This window comes from Penaeus monodon, chromosome 41 (genome assembly GCF_015228065.2).
Source record: "Penaeus monodon isolate SGIC_2016 chromosome 41, NSTDA_Pmon_1, whole genome shotgun sequence".
Lineage (NCBI taxonomy): Eukaryota > Metazoa > Arthropoda > Malacostraca > Decapoda > Penaeidae > Penaeus > Penaeus monodon.
In genome coordinates, this window is record NC_051426.1 from 3,784,602 (window position 1) to 3,802,101 (window position 17,500).

General features: G+C 52.1%; 2 protein-coding genes across 9 annotated transcripts in view; both read left to right on the top strand.

Annotated features, from left to right (window-relative positions):
* The window catches only part of LOC119598621 (longitudinals lacking protein, isoforms A/B/D/L-like), a 122,083-nt gene that overhangs the window by 103,663 nt on the left and 920 nt on the right, over positions 1 to 17,500 (top strand). For 2 of the 8 annotated variants that reach the window (XM_037948297.1, XM_037948303.1), the window contains exon 5: positions 6,986 to 8,230. The exons of 1 other annotated variant lie outside the window; for it this stretch is intronic. In XM_037948297.1, coding sequence (XP_037804225.1) covers positions 6,986 to 7,675 — 690 coding nt within the window. In that variant the 3' untranslated portion in view covers positions 7,676 to 8,230. Of the gene's footprint in view, positions 1 to 344; positions 1,173 to 2,041; positions 2,670 to 5,820; positions 6,231 to 6,985; positions 8,231 to 8,250; positions 9,038 to 12,640; positions 13,387 to 17,500 lie in introns of those variants that run through there. 5 more of the 8 variants (XM_037948298.1, XM_037948302.1, XM_037948309.1 and 2 more) reach the window with 5 other exon arrangements.
* LOC119598625 (zinc finger protein 296-like) lies at positions 14,233 to 15,699 on the top strand. The gene has a single exon (XM_037948314.1). The coding sequence runs from the start codon at positions 15,152 to 15,154 to the stop codon at positions 15,419 to 15,421; it is 270 nt and encodes an 89-aa protein (XP_037804242.1). The 5' UTR covers positions 14,233 to 15,151; the 3' UTR covers positions 15,422 to 15,699.

Here is a 17,500-nt window from a genome sequence, read left to right on the forward strand (position 1 = left end):
CTCTCTCTCTCTCTCTCTCTCTCTCTCTCTCTCTCTCTCACACACACACACACAATGATATTATTACCGTACGTATCTGATGTGTTTTTGTTCATTTTCATTGGACTATTTATGTTCGAGTCTTCCTAGGTGTTATGCATTTTTGCCTTTGTCCTGAGCATGGTGTAAGTCACGCATAATGAACAAGAAGAAGAAGCGTTAGATGAACTCAGCTGTTCTGTTTGTATCCTATACTTATGTCCTCAAGAGAGAGCTCTGTTTCATAGCTTGTTTGTCTGTACTTGTTGCCAGTGGCATGCTGTAGGAGTGTCAGGGTCTAAGTGGCACCCCCTCCTCTCTTTTAGGGAACCGCGGGCGTGGGAGTGGGGATCTTGGGCGCCCAGCTGGCTCGAGTGGGTGGCGGAGGCCCTGGAGGAGGAACAGGAGGTGGAGGAGGAGTTGGAGGAGTGGTGGGCAGCATGCAGCAGCGGGGCGTGGACTGCGTTGTTTGCGGGCGAGGGTTCGGCCGCCTGGAGGACCTGCGGCGCCACGTGCGCACGCACACGGGCGAGAAGCCGTACCTGTGCCCCATGTGCACCTTCCGCGCCGCCGTCAAGAGCAGTGTCTACCGCCACCTGCGCACCGTGCACAACGTTGATACACGCTCGGTCCACGGCCAGGCGCTGTCGCAGCTCTCGCACCTGCCCACGTGACCAGAGCGCTAGGAAACGCCGCTGAGCTGAGCGACCTCGCTGGATTAAGCCACCCGCGAGGAGTGACCACCGCCGCTTGGTGTCCAGGATTTGCATATTAGCTGTGATTAGTTTCGTTTGTTTCGTCTGCAGTTTTATGTATCATTTTGTGCTGGGTATGAGTTATTGTTATATGAATATATATACACTTTTGGGCGGTAGGCGTAAAGAAATTCGAGGTATGGAGCGGAAAAAGAGGAGGACAGAAGCAAGGAGAAGAAAAAGTGAGAGAAACGGCGTGGGTGCTGATAAAGCACACGGGAAGATGTCTCTGGATAAGAGACAAGGATAGAATCGGTGAATCTGACTGGACAGAAAGAAGTTTGGTAGTTTTGTACTGTACTTGTTGGAGTCTAATCGGGCAAAGAGTTTTGTGAAGGAGTTTCAAGGCCAGACCAGAATGACCCCGCGCTAAAGATATACAAAAAAAAAAAAAAAAAAGAATCAGGGTAACAAATCACTTGATGAAACAGGATGTTTGCAAAAATACATGTCAAGTTTCCCTCGTGCATTCCTGCCCTTCGGCCAAAAATTGGTATGTGAGAAAAATAAGTTTTCAAAAGTTTTTAAAAAGAAGACAAACACCTCATTGGTGGAACCTGAGTGTCAAAAGTCATCCTCTCCCCCTCCCCCTCCCCCTCCCCCTCCCCTGCCTTCCTCTTCGCTGAGGGAGGGATTTTCGCCACACTCGCTTGCAAACCCTGAACCTATAACTCGCATTCCCGAACCCAACCCAACCCAACCCAGCCCAACCCAACCCAACCCAACCCAGCCCAACCCAACCCAACCCAACCCAACCCAACCCAACCCAACCCAACCACGCTCAACCCAGCCCAACCCAACCCAACCCAACCCAACCCAACCCAACCCAACCCAACCACGCTCAACCCAGCCCAACCCAACCCAACCCAGCCCAACCCAACCCAACCCAGCCGAACCCAACCCAACCCAGCCCAACCACGCTCAACCCAACCCAACCCAACCCAGCCCAACCCAACCACGCTCAACCCAACCCAACCCAACCCAGCCCAACCCAACCACGCTCAACCCAACCCAACCCACCCAACCCAACCCAACCCAACCCAACCCAACCCAACCCAGCCCAACCCAACCCAACCCAACCCAACCCAACCCAACCCACCCAACCCAACCCAACCCAACCCAACCACGCTCAACTCAACCCAACCCAGCCCAACCCAACCATGGAGACGCCGAACCCCCCCCCCCCCCCCTGCTAACAGGTGCCCCCTGCCCCCTCCCCTCCCCGTCCCCCGCGAGGAGCGTGTACTAAGGCAGGTGTTCTGCTTCAGGGGCTGCAGGGTGTTGCAGCGATGGTGGACGAGTGCCGCCTGCAATTGCCCGCGTTCGTCTCTCGCCTGGGTCTGCCGGGCGCCCCCTCCGCCGTGCCCCTGGCATCGCCCCTGGCCCCTCCGCCCCCCCTGGTTCCGCCCGCGCTCGACGGAGGAGGCGGAGTTGGAGGAGGAGGAGGAGAGCGCGGAGGCGGAGGCCCAGGCGCAGGCATGAGCGTGGGATCCGAGGTGGGGGAGGACGCGGGCGCGCGGCGGCACGTGTGCGGCGTGTGCGGCCGCGGCTTCCGGCTGGCTAACGACCTGCGGCGCCACCTGCGCATCCACACGGGCGAGAAGCCCTTCTGCTGCCCGCACTGCCCTTACCGCGCGTCGCAGAAGCAGTCGGTCAACCGCCACGTGCGGACGGTGCACGCCGACCTCATGCTGCTCGAGGTGTCGGCGCTGGCCGCAGCCGCAGCCGCAGCCGCCTCCGCACCCCCTGCCGCGCCCGCCCACCACTCGCTCGTTGGCCGCGGCGAGGGCGGCAGTGGCGGCACCCACCCGCGTTGAGTGCCGCCCGCGTTGAGTGCCGCCCGCACGCAGCGGGGACCTGGCATGAGGAGGCGGCGGCGAAGTGCGCCGTTGCCGTTTGGTGGCCATTGATTTTGTAGGTGTATTATTATTGTTATTATTGTTGTTGTTGTTGTTGTTGTTGTTGTTGTTATTATTATTATTATTATTATTATTATTATTATTATTATTATTATTATTATTATTATTATTATTATTATTATTATTATTATTATTATTATTAATTATTAATTATTAATTATTATTAATTATTATCATCATCATTATTAAGCTTTTGTTTTATAGTTGATTGTTTTTCTTATTTTCTGTCGGTAGTGTTACTTTGTGGCTAAGGAAATGTATTCATTTTCAATTTAAAGTTTATTTTTGAAAGAGGGGAATGTTAATATTCTTCAGTACGCCAAATATATTTTTTACATCACAACCCGTTTGCATTTCACCATTTTTGTACATTATGTATTTAAGCATTTCTCGTTTGTTTTCCTGACCACAAGGTGTGTTATATAAAACTGAAACCGAGCTACAGAAAGGAAAATTGGATTCGAGTCCATTCAGTCCGGTTAGTCATGCAGCCGAAGACCGGCGTGGCCCGAGGCGGGCGGGGCCACGGCGGAGGCCGCGGCGGAGGCCACGGCGGAGGCCCCGGCGGAGGCCACGGCGGAGGCCACGGCGGCACCGGCCTCCGGGAACCTTACTTTTTATTTTCGAAGCTCACACATTGTGTGTGTGTGTGTGTGTGTGTGTGTGTGTGTGTGTGTGTGTGTGTGTGTGTGTGTGTGTGTGTGTGTGTGTGTGTGTGTGTGTGTGTGTGTCTAGATGTGTATATATACGTATGTCTGTATACATGTATATATATATATATATATATATATATATATATATATACATATGTATATATACACATCTATACACATGTATACATATATACATATATACATGCATACATACATACATGTTTGTATTATATATACTTTTACATACGCACCTGTATATATGTTTGTTTATATATATGTATATATATTTATGTTTCTGTGTGTGTATATATATATATATATTAATATATATATATATATATATATATATATATATATATATATATATATAAATGTGTGTGTGTGTGTGTATTGCATATGCATATATACGTGTGCGTGAGTACATAGGTACATACATATATTCATATGCATATAAATGAAAATCTATAATATTATATATACATGTTATATATAAGTATATGTCGTATTACATATTATGTATGGTATGCGTATATGTGCATGTATGGTATATATAGACGTGTGTATATATATAGATATGTATATATGCTGAATTTTATTTCATTTTTGTTTATTTTATAACGTTGTTTTTATTTACCTGTAGGGTTGCTTTTTTATCATCATTATTACCATCATTGTTGTTAACATCCGAATCGTTATTATTAAAGTTTTTTTTAACCTCACTCGTCACAGACATTACCATCATTTGTGTCAGAAGCTAAAACAACAAGAAACAATATCTTGTTCGTCAAGAAAACTATTAATTTGTCTATAACAGGTGAAAGAGAAGGAACAAGATACATGGCGAAAATAGATTGTCATTTGTATTTTTGTAATGTTTGATTTTTATTGGTAATTTTATTTGTAATATAAACGATTGATTTGACCCGCAATCTTGTCATAATGACTCATTGTAAATAAAACTTCAACCTTTTTTCTCTGTGTCAATGCACCCCGACTGCTGCCGCGGCTGCATTCGGCCGAGGCACCGGACGGTCACGGCGGCGAGCGGCCACGGCCCCAGCCCTGCTTGGCCCCCTTCCTCTCCCAGCCCTGCTTGGCCCCCTTCCTCTCCCAGCCCTGCTTGGCCCCCTTCCTCTCCCAGCCCTGCTTGGCCCCCTTGCTCTCCCAGCCCTGCTTGGCCCCCTTGCTCTCCCAGCCCTGCTTGGCCCCCTTGCTCTCCCAGCCCTGCTTGGCCCCCTTGCTCTCCCAGCCCTGCTTGGCCCCCTTGCTCTCCCAGCCCTGCTTGGCCCCCTTGCTCTCCCAGCCCAGCTTGGCCCCCTTCCTCTCCCAGCCCTGCCTGGCCCCCTTCCTCTCCCAGCCCTGCTTGGCCCCCTTGCTCTCTCATCGTTTCCCCAACAAGCACGTCCAAGCGCCCTCACCCGCACACAACCGAACACGCACGTCCCCGCAATGCGTACACTCGCACTTCCCGACATGTAAATGCGAAGCGGCCGCGCACACCAAAGACCGCCCGCGGTGGTTCCTCTAGCGATGAGAGTTGTCGTCCAAAGTAACAGTCACTCGACTCTGCTTTTAACAATCCTGCTGTCCAATTCTTCGTAGAAGAGAGTAAATAACCTTGGAATTCCACATATTTTCTCATAGGTGCAAAGGGCGTCGTTCAGTGTTTGAAATCTCACTGCACGTTTGTTTATATTCGGGAGTCTGATGCGAATCTACTGGTCGTGCGAAATGTATGCATAAAGGTGTAGTAATCGTATACTTCGAACGGTCTAAGACACATTTTAAAGACGTTCATAAAAATACTTCATACTCTCACGATATAGTATAGATCCTGAGCGACAAGATTTAGAATCTGGCCGGATGAGCGGCTGTTGGCTCAGGCCTGCAGCGAAGCGGACCAACAGGTGGACGAATGCCTGACGGAATCCTTCGAAGATACGGATTCTGCGAAGCTGTGCTCGGGGCAACTGCGCTTAACTCGTATAAGCGTGTATGCGCCCACACAAACCTAGATATAAATGCACGCCCATCCCCACACAAGCCCATACGTATACATAAGCTCCGCGGCAGAAACTAGCATATACGCAGTCACACTCGCGCACACACACCCGATCTTTGTGGAACAGAAGGAAGACGAGGCAGGCGAACAAGAAGGAATGTTCTCGAATCAGAGGAACACTAGATTACCTCGGTGGATTGGATCTGCTTGTCTATGGTGATGCTTTGGGGGTAGGGCTGTATGGGCCCGTGTTTGCTCTGTGGGATCCGGGTCGTCAGGACGGCGGGCGACCGTCCTCCCCCACCTCTTCCCCTTCCCTTATCCTCTCTCTCCTCCTATTCTCTCCCTGCAGCCCGTACCTCCCTCCCCATGCGTCCTCCCCCCCCTTCCTTCCCGTCTCCCTTGTCCTCCGCCCTGCCCCCCCCCCCTCTGAGCCAGAGCGCTGACTAAGGGCGTGCGTCTCCTCTTTATAGGGGTGGTGGCGGCGGCGGGAGTCGGCGTGCGCGCTGTGCGGGCGGCAATTCCGCTCCGCCATGGATCTGACCCGCCACATCCGCACGCACACGGGCGAGCGCCCCTTCCAGTGCCCCTTCTGCCCCTACCGCGCCGCCCACAAGAGCAATGTGCACCGCCACGTCCGCACGCGACACCACACTGGCGCGGGTGCGGTCGTGGGCGCGGGGCGTGGGAGTGGCGCTGACGGGAATGGCAACGGTGGCGTCGCGGCGGTCAGGCTGTTGCCGCCGCCGCCGCCGCCCTCCTATTCGGCCGCCTCGCTCGAGCACCCCAAGTAGGTGGCTTGGAGGAGGATAGGCAAGAGAGCGAGATGGAAAATTGGAGAAAGAGGACGAAGAGGAAGATAGGAAGAGGCACAGAAGAGGAAGGGAGGGAGGAGGACGAGGAAGAACGAAAAATAGGTGAATGAGAGGGAGGTGATGATAAGTGCTTCTATGTTTTTGTTATTATTATTATTATTATTATTATTATTATTATTATTATTATTATTATTATTACCGTTATTATTGTTATTGTTATTATTACTATTATTATTATTGTTATTGTTATTATTGTTGTTGTTATTGTTATTATTGTTGTTGTTATTGTTATTATTAATATCATTATTATTATTATTATTATTATTATTATTATTATTATTATTGTTACCATCATCATCATTGTTTTTGTTGTTTTATTGTTTTTCAATTTTTTATTGTTATTTTTATTTTTGATCATCATTCATGTTGTTTAACTGCTGTTCTCCTCCTTTCCCTTGTCACTGATGTTGGTGGTGTGGACAGGGCGGCTTGAAGGGCGGGTCAGAGCGTGATGGATGCAGCATTCAGATGGAAAGAAAGATCCGACGTTTTCCAGTTCTAATGATAATAAATGAAATGAACCAAAACCACAATTTTGCGTTGTATATATATTTTTTAATGAATTCCGAACCAGGAAGAGAGCGGTGTGTGGGGGAGGGGAGGGGGCGAATGGCAATGCCCGGAGTGGCATGGCAGGAACAGCCCAGGGAGGTGCGAGGGAAGGGCCGCCGGGAGAGCAGCGAGCGCCGCCCGTGTGGCGGAGTTGGAGGTGGAGGCGGCGAGAGGTTGAGGCAATGGCTGACAGGCGGGTTGTCTGTTCCAGCGTGGTCCCCCGGAGACATCGATGCCGACGAGCGCCGCAGCCGAGGCCGCTAAGTTGCTGAATTATGGCCCGCCGCAGCCGCCGCCGCCGCCGCCGCCGCCACCGCTCTGGGCCGCGGGCGAAGGGGCCTCTGCCTCCGCCGCCGCTGCCGCCGCCGGCTGGGTGGGCGGCGCGGGCGGCGGCGCGGTCAGGGGCACCCTGGGGGCTGACCGGCACTACCCGTGCGTCTTCTGCCACTACCGGTCGCGCTCGCGGGTCGACCTGGACAAGCACGTGCGCACGCACACCGGTGAGAAGCCGTACAAGTGCGTGTTCTGCGTGTACATGTCGGCCGACAAGAGCAACCTGCGGCGCCACCTGCTCGGCGTGCACAAGATCAAGTACGACGACCTACAGCCGCTCCTGGCTGCGCGCGCGCCTCCGCAGGCGCTGCCGCAGCCCGTCAGCCCACCCCTGCCGCAGGCGCTGCCGCAGCCCCTGGCTCGCGCCCACAAGTTCTCTCTGCACGCCGCGCCCCCGCCTGCTAAGAGTACCCTCCCCTCCTCCTGCCCCTCCATCCCCGCCGCCTCCGCCTCCGCCAGTGCTTCGCTCAAAGCCTCGCATCCCACTCGCCCCCCCACGTCTGCCGAGCCCTCTGCCTCCGCCTCGCGCCCCCCGCTGCACTCCGAAGGGCCGGCGTCGCCTCCGTAAGCCCGGCCTCTCCCTGCGACCTGGGCGCCTCCCGCCCGCCGCAAGTGTGTCGCCTCCGTCTCCCTTCCTTCTGTCTGCTGCCTCGCCTCCTCCTGCCACCTGTTTGGCTTCTCCTCTCTTCTCGTAGACCTTCCTCATCTCTCACCTTTTCCGTCCTCCTCACGGCCCTACAGCCTCTTTACTCGTCTTTCTCACGTCTTCTGTAATAAGCCTTTTCACCCCCCCCCCCTCCACTCTCCCTTCTCAAAGCCTTACTCAGAGCCATGTTTAGCAGGACTTTGGAAATGTTTTTGAAACCGGAAAAGGACAACTATTTCCCGGGTATTATGCATCCTTTTTTTTTTCTTTTCTTTTTTCTTTTTTTCTTTGTATCATTCCTATTTCTGGTTCCCCATATCTCGGTCAGGGAATAGACGTCGCTGAAGCGCTGGTCTGTGAAGGCCGTCGCCTCCGCCTCTCCCCTCCTCCGCCCCTTCCTCCCCGCCCCTCCCCTCCCCAGAAGGAGCAGAGGGAAAGAGGCTCTCCGAGAGAGGAGGCCGTGCAAGTGCAGTGCTGATGTGGTGGTTTCCTTGCAGTCGCGTCCCGGAGGCCTGGCAGCGGTGGTCGCGGCGGCGGTTCGTCGGGGCGCCTCCCTCCCGTCGGGCGCTTTGACGCTGGCGGAGCGCCACGCCTCCTGCGGCGGCGACGGCGGCGGTGGCGGCAGCGTTGGCGGCGGCGGCGGCGGCGGCGGCGGGGGGATGGCCGACGGCGACCTGAAACCCTTTGTGTGCGGCTGGTGCCCTTACCGCGCCCTTCGCCGGGGGGATATGAAGAAGCACCTTCGCACACACACGGGCGAGAAGCCGTACGCGTGCCCCGCCTGTGCCTTCCGCTCCGCCGACTCCAGTGCCCTCCACAGGCACATCCGCGCTCGCCACCCGCACCAGCAGCTGCACCTACACCACCAGCATCACCACCACCACCATCACCACCAACAGGCGCAGCAACAGCAGTTCCAGGGTCCGGAGCCGCTCCTCTAACGCTCGAAGGAGGCGCTGCCGAAGGCGGGCCGCGGCCTTTCGATAAAGGGTCCCTTGGGATCCTCCGGGGCCCGGCGGACCCGAGGCCTCCTTCGGCACGAGTCCCCTACTGTGTGTGCGCGTGCGCTTGTGCGCTCGGCCGAGGAGTGAGCGCCAAAGTGGAGGAGGCGGGGGGGGGGGGGGCGAGACCCGAGCGGAGAAGGAAAACAGGAAAGGCTACAAAGGAGGAAGAAAAAGTGAAATTGGCCAGTATTCTATAATAGAAAGAGAAATATGATTGCTTTGATTCTATTTTAAAGTTTTTAAAACGTCCTTTTCCATTCCTTGTTGGTTAATCTTGTGAGGCATTTGATCTCGCGGCGCCTCGCTGGTGTTTGGCCCGAAGGAGGGACGGCGGCTCTGGGGAAGGCGAGGGCGGGCGGCCGCGAGACGAGGCGTTGGTTGCAAAGGAAAGCCACAATAAGGGTTTCCGTCGACATGGGTAGGAAAAATGGTGAAATGACTTGTTAAATGATTTCTACTTGTTATGATGCACCTCTGCTATACTTCACTCCTTGGTCTCATTAATCACATAATGCTTTATGGTAATTTTCTTGGATCAGTAAAGTTTTATGTAAACTTGAGGTGTTTCTGTATATATTTTTTAATGAAAAGAATTATTTTTATCACATCCAACTATGTTGTAAGTAGATGTTTGTTATTGTTATTGTTGTTATTATTATTATTATTATTATTATTATTATTATTATTATTATTATTATTATTATTATTATTGTTATTGTTATTATAATAATAATAATAATAATAATTATTATTATTATTATTATTATTATTATTATTATTATTGATATCATTATTATTATTTGTTATTGTTTTGCTGTTATTATTATCAATTATTATTATGGAAATTATTTATATTATAGTATATATTGGCAATAAAATGATTATTATTTAATTGGTAGTAATTGACTTGTCTCGCTTTTTTTTCTTAAAAAAAAAAGAACATTGGTTTGTGTTTTTTAAGTTTACACAAATGATTTTGTGACAAAACTCGTACCCAGAAAATTCCTTAATATATATATATATATATATATATTATATATATATATATATATATATATATGTATTATTATATATATATATATGTATATATATTATTATATATATATATATTATATATATTATATATATATATTATTGTATATATATATATGTTTTATATATATATTATATATATATATATATATATATATGATATATATATATAGCTATTAATATATATATATAATATATATTATATAATATATATATATATATATATATATAGTATATATATGATTATATATATATATATATATATATATATATATATATATATATATATATATATATATATATTTATATATATATATATATATATATATATATATATATATATATATTATGTATATGATGTATATATAATTATATATATATGATATATATATAATATATATATATATATATATATATATATATATATATATATATATATATATATATATATATATATATATGGGTGTCTAGGTATCGTTATGTATCTATTATTTGCATTATGATGATATTTTTGGCGTTTTCGTTTGCTCGAGAACATTGTTTTAGTCTGAGACTGAACAACTTTGTAGGCTTTGAAACAATAAAGAAGGAGAAGGAACGGTCTTCTGGATGGATCCTTGGAGGGGGGCTGGGGGCGCCGCTCGGGGACATACGCTCACGCACAGGCTTGCACACATACGCACACGGACACTCGTACACACATACACGCGCGCTAATACGTATTCACACGTGTGCACACACTAATACTTACTCATACACATATGCACACGCGTAGATGCGATAGATATTTTACTAGCTACAAATTCACAGGTATAGTGATAGAAACAGATAAGAAATGAGTTTACAACTAAATTGTAAATAAGATACAAAAACGTAACATTGTTAGTCCATCCAAAATACAAAATTTAAATGTCAACCATGAATTCACGAAACAACAGCTATTATATACAGTTGTCTATACTAGTTGTGCTAAAACCAAATTCACATTCAGCCAGAATCGTATGAGTGATCTCGCCTCCTTCCACTGCCGTCGCTGGCTCTGGCGCCGCGGAGGGCCAACTCACGCCGCCTCTGGCCGCAGGAGCGATCGGCGCTCGTCGGCACAAGTATTCCTCTGCGTGCGGACTGTCTAGAGCAGGGTTCGTCACCATACTCGAGTGGAAGCTAAAGATTGTGACAGCCGTATCTCGCCTCTCATCTCCGCGACCCCACACGTCATTGTGGGTGTCCTTGCGGTGCGGGCGGCGTGAAGCGGAGAGCTGAGGGCTCATTCAGGCGTCTATTCTCCCCCGGTGCGATCGGCGAATTTCGCCGCTTATTTCTGGCGAAGTCTGTCGGAGCTGAGTAACCCACCTGAATGCAGCAAGAGCACTACTTGGTCTGCGACACCCAACTCTTGCTTTAGACCCCAGTTGTGTGTGTTAACGATTGGCCCCAGGTCGGCCCCAGCCACGACTCGCATCCTTGTAATAAGGACGACGCTTTGCCTTGAAAGGGAGACCGTTGTTCTTTGCGGACAGATTTTAGGTGTGGCGCAGATTGTCACTTGCACGTTGGGCTTATTGTATACGGACACGCACGTACGCGCAAGCAAGCACGCATATACACAGCATACGCGCTCACGCATGTGCAAACACGCACGCACACGCACGCATACGTACACATTCACGCATACGTACACACGCACGCACAACCACACACGCACGCACAACCACACACGCACGCACAACCACACAAACATGTGCACACACGCACGCATACGTGCATACGCACGCACAACCACACACACATGTGCATACACGAGTGTGCTTTAGTCATCGGCTGACAATCTCGTTTCATTTCATAGACGGAGAAAATCAGAGCAGTAGTGATGGAACGGACTTTGCGGTAAAAGAATCCGCAGAAGCCACGAGGATAACTGCTCAGCAGCTCAGGATAAGGATGCCATTAGACAGGCACTTAGATGAGACGGAAAGACAGAGACAGAGAGAAATTAGAGAAATTAACACAGAAAGCGAGGGCAAGAGAAACCGGAGGAAGCGCAGAGGAGGGGGAGAGGGGAGAGGAAAGAGGGGGAAGGCGGGGCGCTGACGGCGGCGGCGGCGAGGGGGCATCCGAGCCAGCTGACGTGCCTTTTCCTTTGCAGCGTTGCCCCGGCGTCGGCGGCGTGGGCGTGGGCGCGGGCCGAGCCGCGGGCACCGTGTGCAGCCTGTGTGGCAGGACGCTCAGCTCGGCGTCCAGCCTGGAGCGCCACCTCCGCTACCACCGCGGCGAGCGGCGCCACGCGTGCCCGCACTGCCCGTACCGCGCCGTGGCCCGCGACAAGCTGGTGCGCCACATGCACACGCACACGGGCCACCGGCCGCACCGCTGCCGCTTCTGCCCCTTCGCCGCCATCCAGGCCACCGACCTGAGGAAGCACGAGCGAAGCAAGCACGCCGCCTACGGGGGGCCCCTCCTCTGAGCCCGCCCAGGCAGTCCGCCCTGGCCCTTGTGGGCTCTGCGGCGTGAGCGAATCGGGCGGGGGATTGAGGAGAGGCCACGCGAGGAAGGAAACGCGTGACGGTGCCCCTGGAGGCGCCGAGGTAGGGCGGGGCTGTTTTTCGAAGGGTTTGTTGGGCGCCTTTGGACGCACGAAAGCTTATCTTGCGGCCCTGGCGCTTGCTGGCCAGGGGCTGCTGTGTGACACTTCCCTCTTCCTCCTGTGTATTTGTCTGGATCTCCTCTCGCAAGCCTGCTAATGTGTTGCCCTGAGGCCAGCTGACCCTGACCCCAGGCAGCGACCCACTAACCCCCCCCCCGCCGGCCGAGCCCAGCGCTGCAACTCACGCCGCGTTTTCTTCCTTTGCAGCTGCAAGGCCCCGACCTGGCGCGCCGTGCGTGGGAAAGCCTTTCCGAAAGTCTCGTTGCGCGTTTGGCCGGGGCCGCGCCTGCTGTCCGGGCGCCGCACAGGCTGGGGGGGGCGCAGCACCACGCGGGGGGCGTCTCCTCCGTCCCCCCTGCCGCCCCCGCCGCCGCCGCCGCCGCCACCACCTCCGAGCGGCCGCACATGTGCCCTCTGTGCCCCTACCGCGCCACCACCAGAGACAGCCTCGCCAGGCACATCCGCACGCACACGGGCGAGCGCCCCTTCAAGTGCTCCTTCTGCCCCTACCGCGCCATCCAGAAGTCCGACGTCGACAAACACATCCGACGCCGCCACAAAGACGCCGCGGCCGCCTGGCCGCCCGTCTCCGGTGCCTCCTGCCTCGCCAACGTCATGGGCGGCGCCTCAAGTCGCGCCTACGCGCAGGCTCAGGCACCCTCTACTGCTGCTGCCGGTAGCTGGCAGGGGCCCGTTGGCCGCCAAGGCGCTGCCGGGGGTGTTCTCACGGACTCGTTCACGAGCCCCTCGGGCGGCGATACCTAAGGCGCCCAAGAGACGGGGGAGAGAAGGCGACGGAGGACCGGGAGTGGGGGAGAGAGAGAGAGTGAGTTGCGTGAGGTCGTTCCGTCTCTGGCTTAGAGAAGACATATGCAAGCAAGAAAAGACTAAAAATGATTTGAGAATTCTGTCTATATATTGAGTGTGTGGTAGGAATGAGGGGGATCTCCTTGTGCCGCCCTTGTCCCTCCTCCTCCCGCCCTTCGCGAAACGCAGTCAGTCTGTTTTGTACATGTTAATTCTGAGCATTGAGGGCAAGTGGCGCAGACTGGAGGGGTGGAGGAGGGGTGGAGGGAAGCAGGCCGTCAGTTGGAGCAGAGTGTGGAGGAGAGGAGGGGAGGAGAGGCGGAATCTGATAGTGTGCTCTTGTTCACAGCGGCGTTGTGGCGGCGGCGGCGGCGGCGGCGGCGCAGGGTGCGGCGCGTCCGCAGGCGGCGGCCGGCCCGGCGCCGTGGCGCGCTGGCGGCCGGGCGACGAGGCATGTCTGGAGGCCTCGCAGGTGGCGGCGGAGAGGCCGTTCCGCTGCCCGCTGTGCCCGCACCGCGCCCGCCGCAAGGACAGCCTAATCAGGCACCTCCGGATGCACACAGGCGAGCGCCCCTACCGCTGCCCCACGTGCCCGTACGCGGCCATTCAAAAGTCCGACCTCGACCGCCACCTGCGCTCGCGTCATGCACACCCCTTCGTCATGGCGCACCACCTCAGCGCCGCCGCCGCCGCCGCCGCCGCCGCCGCGCCCTTGCCGCTTCCGCCGCAGGCCTTCCTGGCGAACCACTCGCCCCCACCGCTGCCTCAGTCTCAGCACCACTCCTAAGGCGTCCCTCCGGAGGACCCCCTCTCCCCTTGTTTCTTTCTCCCTCCCCTCCTCTCTCCTCTCTTCTATCTTCTATCTTCTCTTCTCTCTCCTCTCTTCTCTCTTACTCTCCTCTCCTCTCCTCTCCTCTCCTCTCCTCTCCTCTCCTCTCCTCTCCTCTCCTCTCTCTCCTTTCCTCCTCCCCTCTCCTCTCCTCCTCCTTCTCTCCTTTCCCCTCCTCTCTCCTCTGTCCCCTCTCCTCTCCTTTCCCCTCTCCTCTCCTCTCCTCTCATCCTCTCCCCCCCTTTCTGGAGCGCGGTGGAGAGCCGCGAAGTGATTTCATTCGAAAGGAAATAATGATCTCGTCCCCAGGAAGACTATAGCGGCAGCCAAGAACACTTGCGAGAGTAGAACAGATCAAGGAAGTTATTTTTGCAATTATAATTGTGGTAAATTATTATTATTATCATTGTTATTATTATTATTATCATTATTATTGTTATTTATTATCATTGTTATTATTATCATCATTGTTATTATTATTACTATTATTATTATAATTATGATTGTAATATTTAATGTAAGGTCTACAAATGAAGGAACCGGAAAATGACTGTTTACGAAATAAAGTTTTAAGAAAAGATAAGCTATATTTTCTGGAATATTCTTAAGCTAACACAGTAAGCACTTTGTAGGTAGATGTTGCGGAAACAGCACTAGTGGAAGAATCTAGACGAACGGGAAAGAGCAGCGTGACCCCGAGGAACGCGCGAAAGAGGGGGGGGGGGCAGGAAACACCAAAACAGATCAGCCAAATCGAAATTGAGCACCAAGGGAATCCTGTCCTGGAAGATCCCACGCTAGAGCCCAGGTCAGAGCCCCGGCCGGAGCCCAGGTCAGAGCCAGGTCAGATTGGCGCACGAGAGCCGGACGCCAGCGTGTGACCCGTTCTGCTTTTCTCCTTGCAGCTGAGCCATCTGGGCGGCGGCCGCGTGGACTGCGCCTCCCACCCACAGGCGTGGCAGGGCGTCCATGCCCCAGAGCTCCCCACGCGCCCCGCCCCCCCTCCTCCGCCGCAGGGGGGGCCGGCCACGGCCTTCGGGAGGCCCTCCGAGTCCGACCTCGTTTTGCCCCCGTTTTCCCGCATGCTCGACCCGACGTCGGCGGCAGCTGCGGTGCGGCTGCAGCAGGCACAGGGCGCAGCGAGGGGCGCGGCGGAGCCCTTCGAAGCCGCCAAGAGGCCCTTCCGCTGCCCCTACTGCGAGCAGAAGATGACGTCAAAGGGTAGCCTCGTGCGCCACATCCGCAGCCACACCGGCGAGCGCCCCTACAAGTGCTCCTTCTGCGCATACGCCGCGCTGCAGAAGTCCGACCTCGACCGCCACACGCGCAACCGACACCGGGAGCGCATCTAGGGGGGGGGGGCAAGGCGTGCGCGTGGATGTTTGTGGTAGAGAGGAGAGGAGAGGAGGAAAAGGAAGAGAAGGAAAAGAAGGAGAAAAGGCAGAAAGAGAGAGAGAGAATGAGAATCAAAAAGGCTTTACTCCTCGCCTTCATCCTGCATCTCCTTCACGTTTCCCCTCCGTCTTCTGTCTTCCTCCTATCTCCCTTTCCTCATCGTCTCCCTCTTTTCCCTCCTATTCCTCTTTCTGTTCCCTTCTCCAAGTCCTACCTCACCTTCCTCCTCCTCCTCCTCCACATTCTTCACCTCCTCCACCTCCTCCTTCCTATCCCTCCTTCCCATACTGTTTCTCCTGTTCCTCCCCCTCCTTCTCCTTCTTCCCTTTCCCTCCCTCCTCCTGTTATTCTCCCCTTCCCCTTTTCCCTCCCTCCCTTCTGCCTCCTCTCTTCCTTCCTCTCGCCCCCTTCCCCTCCCCCTCCTTTCTTCCTCTTCTTCTGTTCCTGTCTCTGTCCTACGAGATATCCCTTACTATCATCAAGAAATATGTACACAAAGCGCAGGCTCATCATAATGAGAAATTGAAGAGATATATTTCTAACAAGTGAAATTCATGATGGTTTATACAGATAAGGTGATGTCGAAAAGTCGATTCTATTTGCTTTTCTTGGAAAAATTATACAAATACGCGCCAACGACGACCGCTCACACAACGGACACAGAAGACAACATACACGCGCACACACACCACAGCAACACCACACGGCACACACACGCACACGCGCTCCACACCAACGTCCGCACACACACCACACACACGCACACACGCGCAACACACACACGCGCACACCACACGCACGCGCACACTGCACACGCACTCGCAACACAACCACATCACCACAACCACGCACGCACGCACGCACGCACGCACGCACGCCACACACACACACACCACACACACACACACACTCACACTCACACTCACACTCACCACCACACAACACACACACACACACACACACACACACACACACACACACACACACACACACACACACACACACACACACACACACACACACACACACACACACACACACACACACACACACACACACACACCACACACACACGCATGCACACGCACGCACACACACACACACACACACACACACACACACACACACACACACACACACACACACACACACACACACACACACACACACACACACACACACACACACACACATACACACACGGGCGCGCATGCACACACAAACGCACACACACATGCACACACACACACACACACATGCACACACACACACACACACACACACACACACACACACACACACACACACACACGCATGCACACACACACATTTAGCAAATGGATTTCATGTCATCGTCATTATTATAATGATTTTCTAATAATTGTATCTTGTAGTTTTTATTGACAATAACATTGGTATGAATGATAGTACTGTATGATCCTTATTTTTTATTTGTTATCATTTTGTGGGATCTCAACGTCTGTGCCATTTTTTTCTTGTTTTGATACATATATGTATAGATTTGATTGAGTGATTTGGTGTTTGTGGCAGTGAACGGTGTTCTGCTGCGAAGCGGATGCCTTTAAGGTGAACAGATGTTGAATTGTACAGGTGTAAATAAAGACTTTTTTTTATAATGCTTTGTTTGTTAACCTAGGCGGTGGAGGGGAGTCCATGTCGTGGGACACGATCTCTTATCGAAGTGCCAAGGGGGTCGGTGTGCGCGTATGGGGGAGGGGCAGAGCCTTCTTTGCCACGGAATTCTTCACGTACACTCTCAACAAACGTAGACGCCGACTCAATATGCTGACACTCAAACATGGAACATTTATGGTCGTGCAAAATTGCCCTGTTGCTCTCCAATATAACTTTGGGATATTGGAGAACCAGTATGGACAAGAAGCTGTGTCGTGATTTTGAAACATTAGAATTTATCCTCGTAGATAATTAAAGTCTCTCTCTCTCTCTCTCTCTCTCTCTCTCTCTCTCTCTCTCTCTCTCTCTCTCTCTCTCTCTCTCTCTCTCTCTCTCTCTCT

Coding starts and splice junctions, on each gene's coding strand:
- LOC119598625 (XM_037948314.1), top strand. CDS start 15,152: ATGCTCGACCCGACGTCGGCGGCAGCTGCGGTGCGGCTGCAGCAGGCA.